The sequence below is a fragment of the Chrysochloris asiatica genome, unplaced genomic scaffold, assembly GCF_000296735.1.
Source record: "Chrysochloris asiatica unplaced genomic scaffold, ChrAsi1.0 scaffold00006, whole genome shotgun sequence".
Classification (NCBI taxonomy): domain Eukaryota; kingdom Metazoa; phylum Chordata; class Mammalia; order Afrosoricida; family Chrysochloridae; genus Chrysochloris; species Chrysochloris asiatica.
Window position 1 is genome coordinate 1297669 of NW_006408524.1, and position 17688 is coordinate 1315356.

The following is a 17688-nucleotide window of genomic DNA, read 5'->3' on the forward strand; positions in this document are numbered from 1 at the left end:
CCCCCCCCCAAAGTCCAGAAAGTGTGTTGTTTTGGTGAGCTTAGGTAGCTGATGAGGTCTGAAGAGTGGTGAGTACCTGTGGTCACGTGACATTCATTCACGGCGCCTTTGTTATTGGGGGCAAATGGGGGTGGGGGGAGAATGGAACTAACTACACGAGCCCAGAGGTGACTTTCCATTGGGTTAGAGACAAGGTGACAGGAGGCAGGTAACATGTGCTCTGTTTTCCAGTGTTCAGGAATTCATGACCTTTACAAGTCAGCTGATTGTGGAGCGCTCAGTCAAAGGCAGCAGAGCTTCCGTCAAAGAACAAGGTGAGGAGCAGCCTTCTTCTGGGGTCCTCGATTGGCTGCCATCCCATGGGACAGTCCGCTCCCTTCTGCTGCCTGTGCACAGTCTGGGCTTCGTGGGAGAAGCGGTCCTCAAAGCTTGGATTCTCTTAAGATGAAGGTCTAACTCTTGGGTCCGTAAATGCCCTTCCTGCTGTATTTCCCACTTCCCTTCAGAGTTACAGGCCCGTCAGACAGGCATTTCCAAGTAGAGTGGTCTGATGCCACACTGCATCCTAGGGGCCTTAGGTTTTAGTTTTCAACTATGAATTTGAAAATCTGATTATTTTTTCTTTTCATAACTCCCATTTCCTGGAAGAATATTGGTGTTTATTTTAGAGGTGTGTTATACAGACAGAATAGGAAAGGTCCACGGGAGCTGTATGGAGCAGAGAGACTGCTTCCCACAGGGCTGCCCTGAGTCGGTGCAATGCCAAGTGGGACGTGGCAAGGCATTATTAAAACTGCCTCTTCTCTGGAAGATGCTTGTGTTGTTGATACTACATAAACGAAACAGCATGGCGAACGTTGAGGTACTCCTCAGGCCATGGTGTCTGCCCTGCCCAGTTTTTCTTTCCTCAGACACAGACCTCAGCCTCCCAGTTTCTATGGAGTTGTGTGCATGTGTCTGATGACTGTTTGAGTTTACGTACTTGGAATGTAAACGAGGCCTGCCGGGGATTGTTGATAATCTTCTAATGTCCCTCCTCCCTTGGTTCTGTTCTAATCTCTACCTTTTTCTGATTTAAGAGATTTAGAATCGTTTCCCCTCCTCTTCTGTTAGCTCCCTTTTCAGCAATGGAATATTTTTGATCCAGTTCTTAAGGACAAGAAGATTATTTTTGTTTGGAAATATGGTTATTAACTGAATCCTTTCAAAGTAAGGAAAATGAACAATTCCAGGACTGTGAATAGGAGTTGGCTTCAAAAAGTCTGTGGAAAAATACCATTATCTTTGAATTCCATTTTTCCATGATCTTTTTGAATCACCGTCATATTTTGCAGAAGCCCTTCTACAGACTGTACCTTTTAATGATATGATGAGAGGAACCCTAGTGTTCTAGTGGGTGTTGGATCAGCTGGGCTGCTAACCACAGAGTCAGCGGTTCAAACTGACCAACTGCTCTGCGGGAGGAAGAGGAGACTTTCTGCTCCCATAGGGATGTTTGGCCTCGGAAGCCCTACAGAGGGAGGGCCTCTATGAGTTGGACTCCACTCAGTTGCAGTGGGTTTGCCAGCAGTGGCTGATACTGGCTTTATCTGTCTGTCTGTCCGACTGTCTTTGGAGCAGGCTTGAGCAAGGTTGCTGTAGCATGGAAACCTGAAGCCCGGGAAAGTGATTCCATTTTTTTTTGCCACTCTGTAAGCATTTTATAACAAAGTGGAAGCTGTGTGTCTGCCCAGGTTCTCGCTGAGTTTGGCCACAGTGCAGACCAGAGCGTCTGAGGTTTGTGGTCCTCTGAGGCCCATCCGGCCTGGCCTCACGGATGCTGCTTGGAGACCCACTCAGGGATGAGTTGGCCCAGTGGGTGTTCTCAGACGTGCAGGCCTCAGAGAATCTGCTGGTGCAGAGCTGCTTTGGGGCCAGGCTGACAGCATTCTGGTGTGCCCTTCTGTGGGACCTCTGCCAGAACCTGGCCCCCAAACGTCATTCCCAGATCTTTCCCTAAGCTTTTGGATGTCAAGGTGGCTGCATTTAGTCCAAAAGGCAGGAGCCCAAGATTGTGATACTTTTGCTAGTTCTTAGTGGTTTAAAAAACATTTAAGAAAGTCTAAAGGCCCCGTGTGACCATCCTTGTGTTCAATTTCTTGCTGTTTAGAGTACCTATGCCACGTCTACGTCCGAAACGACAGCCTCGCAGGTGTGCTCATTGCCGACAGTGAATATCCTCCCCGGGTAGCTTTTGCTTTGTTAGATAAGGTAAGTTTGTGTCCAGCTGGGCTAGATTTGGGCAAGCTAAGTGGGGATATTAGTAGACTCTGGTGTCGGGGTGCCCATGGTACCGAGTCACAGTATATATACACTCCTGTGTACTGTAGACTTTGTGTCCAAAATCAACACATTCCCAGCTGTTCTCCCTGCCCCTAAACAAGAAACATTTAGGCGTTCCTTTTCTGTCTCCTCTGTGGTGGTGACTTCTGCCCCTCAAACTGCCTGTAGACAGACCTTCACTGTCCTCCCCTCTTGTCTCTCTGCCACTGAGTCCCACAGTGTCTCTTCACTGGAAGTGAAGCTCTGCATACACCTTCTTGTGTTCTTCCTCTCCCCACCACAGCTGATGCTCCTGTCCTTCCTGACACCTGCTGCTGCCGGCTTTACAGTTGGCCTTGGGGGCACCCTGCCCTCTGCCAGGCTGTGTCTGCACAAACCAGTGTCCTCTCTCCCTGAGTGTCCTCGTACTGACTCTGCGAGGCTCACTTTTTCCCCGGTGCTCCCACAGTTATTTTAGCTCTCTTTCTGGGTGCAAGTCAGCACCAAAGAGCTTAGCACTGGGCTAAATGCTTCTGGCTGAAGTGTCACAGGGCGGGTCAGTGTTCCACTGAACATCCATATACTTTCTGTTTCATGTTGTTACTCCCACAGTGTGACTCACAGTGTGACATCATTTCCATTCCCCCTGTGTTCCTGACCTCTAACCTTCTAGACTTGGGCCTTGCACAGGTGCTGCCCTCTTGATCTTGAGCAGTTGGTTGCCTAAGGAGTGCTTGCCCCATTGTTGGTGCCCTTACAGACCTTTCTCTTGTGTGGTTGAGAACTAAGCCACAGGAGTAAGTTCAGTTCCAGGTGGCTTGAATGTGGTTTTGGACCACGTTGGTGGCTAAGGACCATGGTTTTGGGATTCCACTTGGGGCTGTGGGTTAAGGCACTGGACTACAAAGTCAGATTGGACCGCAAGGTTGGTGGTTCAAGCTCACCAACTACTCCTCAGAAACCTTATGCAGGATCACTGTGGGTTGGAACCAACTCAACGGCCCTTAACAACAATAGTAACTATTTGGCCAGTAAGCCTAGTCTTTCATTTTTTTTTTTTTTTAATTTAAAGTTTTTACTGTGAATTGACTGAAAGCTTACAGGGCAAACCATCAGTTTTACATTCAGCACATCATACTTAGCTTCATTGGACAGATAACGATCCCCTCCATGTACCATCAGCTAACAGTGTTTACCTCTAGTCCCTTATATCTCTATTTTGATGTACACATATAAAAACATACACAGATATTCTTTTAAACGTCCAAAGGGCACGTGATAGAAACCAGCCTCCTGCACGCAGCACACAGCCTTTCTCAGCCCGTGAGCCTAGCATCCACAGCTGCACTCTCTCCACGCCATTGCCTCTGCCATCATCTCTGTTGTCACCACTTTTCTGGTTAGGATCTTACGCTCCATTCATGGTCTTCCGTCTTGAGGTCCTAGTGTCCTCTGTTCCTGAAATGAAAGATTAACTACAACCACCTTTTAGTTACACGTCTTCTACATTTCCTGTTGTGACAATCGCAGTTAGTTCTGATAATAGTTACTATCAAACCATAAAATCCTCCCCCCATCTTCTGCCATCTTCCCCCATCCTGTTTCACCAGACCCATCTGGACAAAAGGAAAACTATTCAGTGAGGGTTCTACCTTACTCCCCTCACTCTGAAATTAAGCTCACTCATGAATGCTTGTAAGCCAGCCACATCATGCCTTTGTAGCCCCCCATCTTTGATAGCCAGTGTCTAAGTTGCCAATCCCTATTAATCCAGTAAAGCCTGGTCTTTGGTATGATTTTGAGTTTGGGTCCATATTTCTCTCCCACTCTTATCCAGGACTCATCACAGACTCCTTGAACATTGAGTCTTTGTCTTGTTCCGCACATGAAATCTTGTTGTTGTTATGTGCCGTCGAGTCGGTTCCGACCCATAGCGACCCTGTACAGGGTTTCCGAGGGTGTAAATCCTTACGGGAGTAGAAAGCCTCATCTTTCTCCCGCGGAGCGGCTGGTAGTTTCGAACCGCTGACCTTAAGGTTCACAGCCCGATTCGTAACCACTACGCTACATAGTGGTTGCTTAAATTTCCAAAGAACTAGTTCCCTGTCCTGGTGTGATGCTGTAGAATAAGCACTAGACTGCTAACCACATGGTCGGCAGTTCAGACCCACCAGCCGCTACTCTGAAACCCTGCACAGAGTCGCTGTGAGTCAGAACTAACTCGATGGCACTTATCAACAACAACAATCCCTGTTAGGAAGACCTGCTGTGGAAAACTAGAGGGTAAGTGCCCCTTTTCCTGGAAATGTACAACCTGACACACAGAGTTTGGAACTATGCTGTTGAAAATTCAAAGAGCTTTATCATGCCCTGGGTCAGGCTCATTTCAGCCTGGCTACACTTCTGAATTCCCAGAATACTTAGCAGATGTTTTAACGATTACAACTTTGTGGAAGGGGAACTAGCCTAAATTTCCCCCTTGCCAATGGAACTCTACCCTGGGCTCAGGGTGGGCTTGCTGATGGGGCCCCTTGTCTTGCAGGTGCTGGATGAATTCTCCAAGCAGGTTAACAGGATAGACTGGCCAGTGGGATCCCCTGCTACAATCCAGTACACTGCCTTGGATGATCACCTTCAGAAATACCAGGTGAGATTGAAAGGAATGCGGTGTGGTGAGGACTGTGTGCCCTGTGTGAACGGAGGTCCCCGGCTCTCTGTCTTGAGTCTTCTAGGTGACAGATGCAGAGAGACTGAGGATGCTGCCGTTGGAGGTGGGCTCTGCCTTTTCCACAGACGGTGCCTTGTTCCCTCTCAGGGCAGTTGCTCAAGTCCTGATTCGTTCTTATTTTTGGTTCCTCTCTAGAACCCACGAGAAGCTGATCCCATAACCAAAGTGCAGGCTGAACTGGATGAGACCAAAATCATTCTGGTAAGCAAGAAATGAGTGGAGCAAATTGGAAGCCTGAGGGCGCATAAGGGACTTGCCATAGATCCAGCATGCAGAGTTGAGGTTTGTTTTGTCAGTTACAGAAGCCCTTTTCTGAAACTGGTGATGGTGTGCCTCTCCCGTGCCCCAGAGCCCTTAAGCCCTGACCCCACAGGCAGTTCAAGGTTGGCTACTCCTCCCCGCGTCCATTTTATATCTGGATCAGACTCTGAGCACGTTGTTCTCACTACAGAATCTCGCACCTGAGCATGGAGTGGGGTGGTAGGGAGCCCGCCAGAGTGTCTGCACTGTGGGAGTTGTTTCTGGTGACGGAGGTCCAGTGCCACCAGGGAGACCAGCTTTACATGGAAGCTGACATTGCCCAACTTCGCTACAGTTGGCAAGTGGTCAGCTGTCCACTTTGCACCTTGTACGTAGGCCCTTGTGGTCTTTTTCTGAACACTCAGCCTGACCCTTGCTGTTTGCCCGCCCCTAAGGTCAGTCACCATTGACTGGTCATGCCTCTGCATGAAATCTGTCAGTGTTGATGGAAACTTCTAGAGATGGGTGGTGTTGCGCAGGCTGAAAGTCAGTGTCGTAGTGGGTACTGCTGTAACAGACGTGCCACCACCAAGTGTGCCCCTCCCTCACCGTTCTGGAGGTGCCCACTCTCGGGAGGTCCCTGGGTGCGCTCGCTGTGGCCTGGCAGCAGGCTTGCCCTGGGTGTAGAAAGTGCCCAGCACAGGTACCTTGGGTCCCAAAGACCCTCTCTGCTCCCAGCTTGCTTTCTTGGTGGCACTGGGGTTCCTCTCGCGGCCGCTTCTCTCTCCCTGAACTCTTGTAAGAACGATGGTGGCGCAGGTCACACCTCTTTACATCGGCTCGGGATCCCCTCACACCGGGGCTGTGACCTGAAGAATCCCCTCACTGATGGAAAGACCACTGAGGGTCATGGTCCAGCCAAGTGGGTAGAGAGTTTCAGGGCACAACTCACCTGGGGCAGTCATGTTGAACTGTGTACTTGCACTTGGTCAGGATAGCATGAGCTTTGTTAAATGTATTTGACCACAGTGGGACTTTAAAAAGAAGAAACAACACATCAGTGAGCTGGAGCGGTGGAAACAATGACTCGATAGCTTTTAGATCAGCTGCACTGTCAGGTCTGGACCTGCTCCCTGCGCCCTCTTTCCTGACAGGCCCTCGAGCCTCCGTAGTTACTGTTGCCTCTGTGTGAGTGATTGAGGAGCTCCTCCTGCTCCCTGATGCCAGGCCTCACTTGGACTCCTCAGGAATTGACTGAGACAGAAATGAATGGATGGCAGGCCAGCCCCCAAATGCCCAGCAGAAGTCCCACCGCAGATGCAAGACTTTCCTGGTGGCACTCAGGCTAAGCTGTGTTGGTCTGTGCTGCAGCTCCTTGGGGGGCTCACTGGTTCGGGGCAGGGCTCAGGAATCTGCGTTCTATAAAACATCCAGGTAGAGGCCTCTGGACCATGTATGATTAACAGGACTTTGGGCTTTAGGGCTGAAAGTTGGATGTGAAGATTTTAGATGTCTGTCTGTCATGAACTTCCTTACCACTGAGCTGGTATTTCCCTCATTTTCTGAGCACACTCTCATCTCTTCCTTCCACCGTGTGAGAATCATACCTTGTGCTCTGTACAGAGCCTGGTGGGCCTCCCTGTTCCCTTAGGCTTTGCGGTTTCCACCATGGAGGGCCCATCCCAGCTGCAGGGCTGAGATCCACACTTTGATCATGCCCCGCATGGCTCAGTCTGACTGCTCTGCTGTGTCAGGAAAGTACATTTTGCTGCCTGTTCGTGCCGCGCCACGTCACACGTGCTTATCCATATGTCTGGCTGTTTGCTCTCAGAGGGCTTGGAGAGTCTCAGAAGGGCTCTCGTGCTGTGTGGGTGGTGGTGGGGATCTAGAATGGAGCGCGTCTATGGGTGCTGCTGTGTGCCCTCAAGCCAGTGCCGACCCAGCAACCCTTTATAGGACGCCAAGGCTGTGAATCTTGTCAGGAACAGAAAGCCTCATCTTTCTCCTAAGGACTCCTGGTGTTGCACTGTAGTGTGAACACTGGACCGCTAATCTCAAGGTTACACAGGCTTTCTGTGAGTCAGAGCCAACATGTGTGTGACATTTGTGCCATGGTCTAGGAGTCTTGGGGAGGGGTCCAGAGGGGTGATTTCCAGGACTCAACATTCTGGGAAGCCAGTGTCGGTCACTGGTCACATGTTGAACAGACTGAAGAGTTCTTCTCCGTCTCTCCTTTGTCTAGCACAACACCATGGAGTCCTTGTTGGAGCGAGGAGAGAAGCTCGACAATTTGGTGTCCAAGTCAGAAGTGCTGGGGATACAGTCTAAAGCCTTCTATAAAACTGTGAGTGCTGGCCCGGTCCTCCACTGCGAGGCCCTGTGGCAGGAGGCTGGGCTCCAGGTCCACGGTGGTGATAACACCAGGTCCAGAGAGACAGGAGGGTGGCCGGTGTGCGTAGGCACCGTTACCACCCATCAGACCTGCTGCTGCTTTCAGAGCAGACACCTCTGCCCAGCACGGGCCAGCTGGGCTCACTGCTGGTTGCTGGGCTGATGGAACTCTGCAGATACCAGTGATTTAGACTTTAGTTAGACACCTGCTGCGGCACTATAGGATAAGCACTCAGCCACAAGGGCTGTTTGGACCTCAAGGTTGGCGGTTCAAACTCATCCACAAGTGGATGCCCCTTTGACAGTGATGTTTAATGGTGAGGCTGATTCTGTCCCCCGGGTCAGTACTAATGAGTGTAGGCGAGTCAGTCCTGACTCACAGCCACCCTGTGGTTAGCAGTCCAGAGATGACCTTACAGTGCCATACCGGCAGTAGGGGTGGGTTTATTTGATCCATCTGCATTTGCAGTGAAGGAAGATAGCCAAGTAGGGTTTGAGGTGTAGTTGTGGCCGGGGTGTGGGGTGGGGGGCTGCCTACCCTGGTGATGCCCTTTCTCCAGTGCACACAACTGTTGGAGGTGCTTACAGAGAGCAGGGTGGAGGTGGGCAGAGAATTTTGAAGACAGGAGTGGAGGCACGTAGGGGATTCCGCCAATTCAGTGTGAACTGTTATTTCTACGAACTCATGGGTTCTATTGCCATGGGGCTGTAGGAGAAGCCGCTCCTCGGAAACCCTACACAGGGTTGCTATGAGTCAGAACCGACTCGGCCGCTCTCAACAACAACCACAGTAGTTAGTGTTCATGGGTTTAGGGCTCTCGGAGTCCCATTGAAAACCTGAGCTGGCTCTCCGAGTAGGGCCCCGGCAGTGGAGTTTCCCCCTTCAGCCTGTGGAGTGGATTCGGGGGTGCGGGGGGGTGGGCACTCCTGGGTCACCCTGCCTTCTGGATTCCAGCTCTTCAGCTCCTGTTTGTTTCTTACAAGGCCCGGAAACAAAACTCGTGCTGTGCGATCATGTGATGTCAGAGGCCCTGCACTGGACACGTCGCTGTCACGACAAGAACTGTGGAACCCCCAGAGAAGTTGTCACAGAGCAGGACCCTAGCTGGAGGCATCTCTTCATTTGTCCCATTGGGGGTTTCCCAGGAAACTGAGGAGGGTGGTGGAAGGGGTCTGATAGGTAAGGGAATGTTCACATTTATATGTCGAGTTATAACTTCTGGAAAGATCATTTGAGGCCATCAAAGGCATTGTTCGGGACCAAATGAAACCATAAACTCTCAGTGACTCACAGATGCTGAAGGGCTAAGTTTCCAGACCCCATTTGCCACCCTCAGAAGCCCCCGACTTCAGCAGTGCCATAAGGCCCGAGCCCTTCTCTTCGGGCCTCTCTGTGTATTATTAGCAGTAGGAGAGCGTCACTCCCCAGTCAGGGAGGGCCTCCAATTACAGGGCTGGGCTGGGCTGAGCTTGAAGACCACCTTCCCTCAGGGGTGCCTCTAGGCCACAGTGGTGGGCCAAAGCCAGGCTGTGGGACCTGTGTCCTGAGGGGCAGCCACTTAGCATTCCATCCCAAACCGTGTGGTCACCCAGTATCACAAAGGTGACTGCAGTGGAGGGGGCTGAAGACGCTGGCTGTTGCCACATGTGCATTAGCCTTGCAGCCAGCACGTTAGGTCGGCCTAGGAAGACGGACGGGGTGGTTTTCAGTGTTTGGGATGCTCGGATGAAAGTCATCCTCTGGGGATTCCAACCCAGTGGTCTTGGAGCTGCCCAGGTGGCATTTGCCTCGAGCTGTCATTTGATTGTACCTTGAACATTGGATCAAAGCAGTGTGTCTAAGCCAGTTTTCCTTTGCCTCCCAGCTACCCAACTGCCTCAGCAAGTACTTGGGGCGTGGGGGTCTTCACAGGAGGGAAGGCATCTCCAGCTTTCATGTGTCCTGCTCTTTGGCTCAGGAGAAGGGCTTCCTGGCCTGAGAGCCCTGCTGCGGGCTTGCTCTGGGTCCCTCCTGGCAGTGGCAGCTATGAGGGTGGGGTCTGCACCCTGGGGCTCAGAGGCCCGCCTCAGAAGAGAGGCTGAGTGTTCTGCCCATTCCATGCTCTGCCCTGCTTCCAAGGATGGGCTCACATCGTACCTTCAGCGTCCTACCCTCAACAGTTTCTGCTTCAGGAAATGGTGCCGTCTCACCAAATCTGAGCTTGTTTCCTGTGATACACTAGTTCCTGGCCACCTGAGAGGGCAGCCAGCCTTCAGGGAGTGGGCTAGGACCCTGGGCTCCCTACAGCTGACCTGCCATAGGCCCTCTGGGTACTCTGCTGGCTACAGGCCTCTGGCTGGCCTGTGTGGTTTTCCTACCACCATGAGGCCCCTTCAGGGCTGGATACCTCTGCCTCTTCTTACCGGGAAAGTGATGGAGCCAGCCTTGCTCACTGGAGTCCTGGTGCCTGGCAGGTGCAGGGCCCACAGGAGTGAGGAGCTGTTTGCCCAGCATCTGGAACAGTGGAAGGTGCTGGAACTTTGCCACTCTGGGAACCTTCAAGCTCCTCTTCCTCAGATACAGGGGCTCTGAGCTCGCCTTTAGCTCTGGGTGGGGTTCCAAGCCTGGCCTGCATCCAGGGGCAGAAAGGAACAATGGCTCCCACACCAGGGAGGAACACAAAGGGGGTAAGGTGGGATAGGGGATGTAAATTGTCAGGATAAAGACCTTCAGCCATATACTGTCCTTGACATCAAGTTTATGCCTCTTGGGTGGCCTGGGTGGGGGCTGCTCCCTGGATGGGGGCTTGCCTGTGACAGGGCCACTCTAGAGAGGTGGTCTCTTGTATGCTAGCCATTTAAGCAGAGTGTCTTAACTGCTGCTTGCCTTTGCTGTGGTGTTTGAGGTTCTTGTCTGATAAAGCTGTCTTTAGAAATCCCCGTTTGGTTATATGGCTTTTGTTGGCTGGGCTTTTTAAGGGACACCCTTCCAGAGCCTCACTGCTGGCTACAGGGCATGCAGACACCCGGATGGAGGCAGGGGGTTGGTCACCTGGTCTCTGGCAGCTGTTAGCCAAAGTGAGCCCTGGAGTAAGAGCCAAGTTCCCCGGTAGAAGCTTCACCCAGGAACCCAGAGAAAATTGCTGCCCAAGGCCTGGACCAGCTGCCCAGTAGGCTCAGACTTCAGTCCAGAACCTGATCTCATATGGAGGACAGGACTGAGCTGGCTGCCCATGAACGGGGGGTAAAAGCAAAGCCTGCCTCCTGTGACCCCTGCCTGGTGGGTCCATTAGATCCGTTCAGGACTGAGAGTCTGGCTTGTTGGAATGCGATTCGAGGCCAGTGGCCCAGACAACCCGTGTTGCATGAGGGAGGCTGCCAGGGACCCAAGAGTAGGCCAGAGTGACTCCCACCTTGTCTAGTCTGTGAAGACTGCAGACATGTGAACACAAGGACTCGACCAATTCCAGAGCTTGGACCCTCAAGCCCAGAGGACAGGGCAGGGATAGTGCCTGTCCACCCCTCTGCCTTCTGTGGGCACCTAGCCTGGAAAGGCTCCTTGGGCTGTGTCTGATTACAGCAAGTGGAGCCTGGCCACAGCACTGCCCGGGATGAGATAGCCCCGCCTTGACCTGTACTGGCTTATATGTCCTGCAGCAAGCCTCTGACTGGGTTGCACTCCCAGGGCTGACCCTGAGGCCCCCGAAGTGTGAGCACGTCCGAAGAGTGTCATGGAGGCTGCTAGGGCTTTGCCACTCAGGGCATCCTTCAGGCCCATGCCCCAGATAGAGGAGGTCTAGGAGTGGTTAGGAACCCCCTAGGAATGTAGTCAGGAATGGGATAGGCCGTTAGCAGGCCGAGATGCTCTGAGCAAGGAAGGGCAGCACTGCCTCAGCTGTCCCTGATGGCTGGGGTGTTCCTGAGGTCTAGTTGGAGGGAGGTGGCTCCCGGGGGTGACAGGCCAGGGCACAGATGGTGGGCAGGGGGTGGACAGCCACTCCTGCTCTAGCCTTTTGCACAACCTTGGACCTTCTCACCCTCTACTTCCTCTCGCTCCCAAGCTGCCCTCTGCCTGTCCACCTCCCGTTTCTGGTTCCCGTGCACTCCTGTAGCCCACCTGGTGGGTGTGAGGCACAGGCTCTCATGGAGGTGTGTGGTGGGTGCTGCTGCGGGAGGCTGAGGCTGTGGCAGAGGACTGGAGATCGGAGATGAGCCGGCTCAGCTGTGCAGTACGGAAGCCTCACCTCCCCTCACTCAGCCCTTCACTAGGGACCTCAGGACAGGAGTTCTGGGCCCGAAGCAAAGAATGGTCGGCAAGTCTCGTCACAAACCACCTCACTGCATCTGGGAAACAGTTTGTCCTGTTTTCTGTTTTATTTGCAGTTTCCCGAGACAGAACAAAAGAATTTTGTACACTTACAAGGCTCAGAAAGAAAAGAACGATAAAACAGCAAAAAGAAGGGTGTAAGGTCTGCCGGCATTGGCGGCAGCAGTGAGCTCCGCACGCCCCCGCAGCCGGGAGGGCCACGCACGGATACCTAGCAGCAAGGCAGGGTGTAGTTCTCCACAGGGATCATGCAAAACAAGTGTCCCCCAGGGTTAAGCGAAAACAAAACCGAAATCGAAAACAAGAAACAATGATCCCAGCAGTAACCATGGGAGCAGTGGCAGCTCCCCGGGCCCAGGGTTTCAGGATCAGGGCCCCTGGAGATGTTTACCCTGTGTCCACAGAGGGAGGGGCAGCCTGGGCACTGGCCACCCTGAGCAGACCATGGACAGCACAGTGGGCATCCACTCAAGTGTGGAACCCTGGGCCTGCTCATTGCTCCGTGTCAGTCCCTCCGCTTGAGTTGTGGGGGCAAAAATAAAAGTCCTAGTTGAAAAACGCAACCTGAATTGGTAGTTGGTGTTGGGCAGGATCCTCCCCCAGGCCTGTTCCTCACTGTCCCCTCAGCTGGCCAACACAAAGTGCCCACCCACAAGAGCCCCCGGAAGAAACTGCTCGCAGGGCTACAGACGGTGTGGTCATGGAGACAAGACTGCCCCCACCGGCTCACCTTGTCTCAGACCACACCGGCCATTATCCCGGTTCTTGGGTCCTGCTCCCAACAAGCCAGACTAGGACTCCCTTGGGTTCCCAAAGGGACCTAGCCATGAGTCACAGTCTTGTTCCTGCTCACAGCCTGCCTTCTTGCCCATTTTTTTGGTCCCTGCAGGCTCACGTTCCGTTCCATCAGGGCCCCAACTCTGCGTGCTATTGGACTACACTGGGGAGCAGCCTTCCCCGCTAATTCCTGCCCTGAACCTCGTGTGCTGTGCTCCAGGGTCTCCAACCTTGGCTTTGAACAGCTCCAGGTGCTCCCACCTCCACTTCCAGGCCCAGATACCACGCACACTCCTACTTCAGAAAACCCCTGTCCAGACACAGCTTCAACCCACAGCCACCTGTCTCCATACCTGTCCACCCTCCGGCTACTTCCTGCACCATCCAACACGAGTCTGAAATCCTGCTGCCCCGCCATCCCAAACACTGCCCGGCCTCTCCTGCTCAGCAAGGCATGAGTCCTACAGCCCTTTCTCATAACTGCATCCAGGTGGGGACGAGGCTGACCAGGAGGCCAGGCCAGAGGAGGGGGAGGCCCTAGGCAGAGGCCCCCTCCCCATGGTGGGCATGTCAGATACAAAATCTGGAACTAAAGTGTACCACGCCCTGCACCTCATTGGGCCCCTGGCGCCTTGTGTTCTGGGTTGGTCTTGAACGATAGCCCTCAGTCACTTCTGGTCTCCTCCCAGAGCATCTCCTCCCAGAGCAGTGGCATCCACGGCGCAGCCAGGGATGCTAGCTCCAAAGGCTGAGGCTGGTCTGGCTCTTTGCTGGCGTGCGTCATCCATGTTTGGGTATGGGAATGTGGGCACAGAAGGAAGCCTGCACCCATCCCTTAACAGGGTAAAAGGACGATGGGCAGAAGGGGGGGAAAAGCAGGAACAGCAACTCTCAGGCACAAGTAGCAGGGAGAGTGGGGTAGGCCCAGAGGGAGGCCCGTGGCCCCATCCCTGGAGATGCCTGACAGTTCACAACAACCAGTTGCAAGCACACCACTGCAGAGGCCCATGCGTTGGCAGAGAAAATGCAGATGCCTTAGTTTGTGGGGTGTGAGATCTAACAAACTAACAACATTCAACGTAGGGTCAGAGGGACTGGAGCCCTGTGGACAATGTCTCTGCCCCACCTGGTCACTGGGGGCTGAGGTGTGGGGCAGACACATGGAGCTGTGGGGGAGTGGCTGTTGGTTTCAAAGCCCCACAAACACCAGTGGTTTTTACACATTTTTTCCTGAAGTTTTTTTTCTTTTTCCATTTCATCTGATATTAATTTGTGTGTTTATGTATGTGTGGTGGACGTTGCTGTCATTTAGTCTGTAAAAAGAAACCACATCTGGTCTTGGTTTTTCTGCAGACACAGGCACGGGGATGGGGCGGGGCAGGTATGAGGCAGACATGAACATGCGACAGGCAGGCTGTGTGCCCTAAAGGGCGGCTTGGCTTCAAACACCAACTCCATCCGGATGAAACCATGGCCGGCAGCTCTGAAACACAGGCAGGAAGGGGAGCTCTGTCACTGCTGGCTGGCAAGGGCAGGTGAGGGTCGGACAGGGGTCACCTTCCTAAGCAAGTCTTTACTCCTCTGATGCTTGATTTTGAGGTCTGCAAAATGGGCATCCTGCAAAGAGGTTTAAAGTGGATGTATACAAACGGGCCGGCTCAACAAAACAGGCTCTGAAAGTGTCGTTTCTCAATTACGCTACTGTCCCTGTGCCTCTGAGACTGGACTCTAACTCTCTCCCCATTTACAGTGCTCACGGAACTGTAATGCTGCGCTGGTTTTGCTAGTCCCTAGAAATGGGACATCTGTGCCCCTTCACCCATCTTCAGGGCGTGGTGCCCATGGGCTGTGTGTTCGGGACCCTTCTCCACCCATTACATTACCCAGGAGGTGCAGGTGAGGCCCTCACCAGCTCTGCTACACCTGCAGGGATCACCAGGGGCCGGCGAAAGGATGGGGCTCCCTGAGTGGGGGTCCGCTACCGCGCTCACCGTCACTGCAGCGGGGCCACAGGTGCGCCTGAGCAGTGGAAGTGCACGTTCAGCCACTTGCCGTCACGGCGGTGCCACACGCGGGTCTCCTCCGACTGGCTGGTGCGGGGCCGGCCTTGTCCATCAAGGTATTGGGTGAGGCGGATGTAGGCGATGCAGGCCGCGTCCTCGCCGATAACGTGCACGTGCGGGTTCAGGATGGTCGTGTGGATCGGCTTGCTGTTCTTGGCGAGCACTGTAAGGTGGGGGGAGCGCGGGTTTGGCCACCTCCCTTCCTGCTCTGAACAGGGGTGCAGGGAGGACCTGACCCCTCAAAATGAATCATGGGGCAGACCAACCCCCTGGCCCAAGAACGTGGGGCTCACGTGCCCCTCCCCAGCACTCAGCACTCACAGTTCTCAAAGTAGAACCTGTGGAAGTCCATCCCTTCCACCAGGTTACCCAGAGCTTCGGGTTCAAAGGAGGTCAGGCCCGGGTCACAGATTTTCCTGGTGGGGAGTAAACACAAGTAGGGAGGGCGTCCTCCGGGTTCCTGGCGGGGGCAGGCTCCTCCCCACCCACCCACCGCCCATGCACCCCATGCTCTGTGGAGGCGCTGGCAGCAGAGCAGAGGGACTCACGCGTAGGCCTCAAAGTCCCCGTTGTTGATGGCTTCGATGAGCTGCTCCGTGATTTTGATGATCTCCTGCTTCCGGGCTGGGGAGGGGGGACACCACCAGTGAATGAACCAGCCAGCCCTGGACCCTTGGACACCCCCCAGTGCAGAGGAGGGGGCTCCTCTCTTATGGACCTGCATCCTGTTTAGCCCAAACTGCTCAGGGGCACCAATGGTCTGCTGACTGCCCAATGCAACACATTAAAAATAATAATAATAAAGCATTTTTAAATGATAGAAACATTCCATGCACATTGCCAAATGTCTGTAAAATGCAGTCAGGGGCAGACACCCCCTTCCCCCAACTCCCCCCTCCAGCCACATCCTGTGCCTGCAGCTACAGCGTCTACAGCCTCTTGCAAAAATTCAGGATGGCTGGATTTCTCCATGCCAATCCATTTTCGTTCTTTCTCACTGCTGATGTTCTGCTACCTCTTCCAGTCGGCTCCCAGTCCACCTCTCCATGCTATCCTCCCAGATCACCATCTGTTTCTGTTTCATCCAGTCTCCCATGTCTTCGTTCAGGGGGTCATCTTGCCCCAGAAGTCCCTACCTGCTCTTTATACCGCTATTTAACAAGTGTTTCTGGAGGATTTGCTGTGTGTTGGGCCCAAGCTAGGAACTGAGGTCAGATCCTGGCGGGGCGGCAGGTGGCCAGGGAGCATGGTGGGTGCAGGATAAACGCAGGTGGGAGAGCAAAGGCAAGGGAAGCAAAAAGGCCTGGGACAGGCCTCAGAACGATGGGGCACAGAGACCCTGGGACAGCTCCTGGTTGGGACTCTGTACCCCCAGCACCCATCTCCACTCTTTCTCCCCCATGTCCATGCAACTCTACCACTGTGATGCTCACAAAGGTATTCACATTTGGTTCTTTCAAATTAAACTTAGAATTAATTTTTTATAGCAAAATATTTTCAACATCCAAATAATGTACCTGATGTAGTCACACCTTTGAGGATATTTCATATTTGTTCTGTGTTGTTAAGTGCTGTTGGGTTGGTTCTGACTCATAGCAACCCTGTATAGGGTTTCCAAGGAGCTGCTGGTGGGTTTGAACCACTGACTGACCTTGTGGTTAGCAGTCCACTGCTTATCCTACAGTGTCAGTTTACTCTAGACATTTGTTAACTTTTTATTATGAGTTGGGTGAAGGTTTGCACATAAGATCATCAGCTTTGCATTCAACAAATCATACACTTAGTTTCATTTGAATGGTTACAATCCCCTCCCTGCAATAACAGCAAAAATATGTGATGTGCACTTATAAAACAAAAAATATATATTCACTTAAATGTCCAAAGGGTACATGCTGCCACTTAGCCACCTCCTGCCCACAGGCACACAGCCTTTCTCAGTCCATGTGCCTAGAACCCACAACTGCTCCATGCACTAGACATTTTTAAAAGACATAAAACCTTTCAGATATAGTTGAAGGTCCTTTCAATTCATTATGCCCAGAGAAAGAAACTATTGTGAGCCAGATATGTAACCTTGCAGACACACACATGTACACAGTCACACATGCATACTCACACGTGTACAAACATACACATACCACACATGTATTCATCGTGATTTTTAAAAGCAAAACACATGCTTATGGTAAAGGTTCAGAGGTCAGCAAATCCCTGAAGATCTGGACTCTCCCTGCCGGTGTCTTTGGGGTCATGACATTTATGAGAATGAGCACATGTGGCCCTTCCTGTGTGCCCTAGAGAGCCCCTCCCCACAGCACTCGTACCAAAGGCTGCCTGGCCTCTGTGCAGACACCAGTCACTCGGTGAGGCCCTAGTGATGCGCCCCGGTGAGGATTTGCTTTGACCATGAAAGCTTTCCTGGGCAGTCCCGTTCAGGGAGAAGGCTGGGGACTGCCTATCTGAAATCTAATTGCAGGTCATTGTGAGGGGCATGGCCACTTCCCTGGGAATTCTATCGAGTACAGCTGGTCTCTGGGTGGTGGTGGGGGCATTCGCGTTGCGGCAGGTCTGGGTGGAGTTTACTTTTTAGAACATGTCACAGTCAGGTTTTGGCATATCACTACAGAACCTGGTTCCTAGGGCCTCGCAGGCCCTAGGAAGACGCCTCTAGGAGAGTGGGCCTTGGGCTCCAGAGCCCCTTCCTTGAGACCACACTTTGGTCCCAGTCCACCTGCCAAATCTGAGAGAATGCCTGGGCTCTGTCTTGACACAGTGCACAGCTCTTCTGTCCTCACCCTCCTTGTCACTTCAGATCACACCAAGCAGTAATTCTCATCACTACCCACTGCTTGGGCTCCAGCCCCCCACCTCTCTAGCCTCTC

At 52.9% G+C, this 17688-nt stretch overlaps 2 protein-coding genes across 9 annotated transcripts in view; one reads left to right on the forward strand and one right to left on the reverse strand.

Annotated features, from left to right (window-relative positions):
* The window catches only part of YKT6 (YKT6 v-SNARE homolog (S. cerevisiae)), a 12351-nt gene extending 3671 nt beyond the window's left edge, over nucleotides 1-8680 (forward strand). Inside the window, exons 2-7 of the mRNA XM_006832085.1 lie at nucleotides 232-314; nucleotides 2150-2250; nucleotides 4844-4948; nucleotides 5165-5230; nucleotides 7512-7613; nucleotides 8645-8680. Coding sequence (XP_006832148.1) covers nucleotides 232-314; nucleotides 2150-2250; nucleotides 4844-4948; nucleotides 5165-5230; nucleotides 7512-7613; nucleotides 8645-8680 — 493 coding nt within the window. The remainder of the gene's footprint in view (nucleotides 1-231; nucleotides 315-2149; nucleotides 2251-4843; nucleotides 4949-5164; nucleotides 5231-7511; nucleotides 7614-8644) is intronic.
* A 5383-nt stretch (nucleotides 8681-14063) lies between these two features.
* CAMK2B (calcium/calmodulin-dependent protein kinase II beta) overlaps nucleotides 14064-17688 on the reverse strand; it is a 188031-nt gene continuing 184406 nt past the window's right edge. For 3 of the 8 annotated variants that reach the window (XM_006832088.1, XM_006832089.1, XM_006832086.1), the window contains 4 exons: nucleotides 15355-15430; nucleotides 15128-15222; nucleotides 14735-14969; nucleotides 14064-14226 (listed from right to left, as the gene is read on the reverse strand). In XM_006832088.1, the coding sequence (XP_006832151.1) occupies nucleotides 14737-14969; nucleotides 15128-15222; nucleotides 15355-15430 (404 nt within the window). In that variant the 3' untranslated portion in view covers nucleotides 14064-14226; nucleotides 14735-14736. Of the gene's footprint in view, nucleotides 14227-14734; nucleotides 14970-15127; nucleotides 15223-15354; nucleotides 15431-17688 lie in introns of those variants that run through there. The other 5 variants (XM_006832092.1, XM_006832093.1, XM_006832091.1 and 2 more) reach the window with 5 other exon arrangements.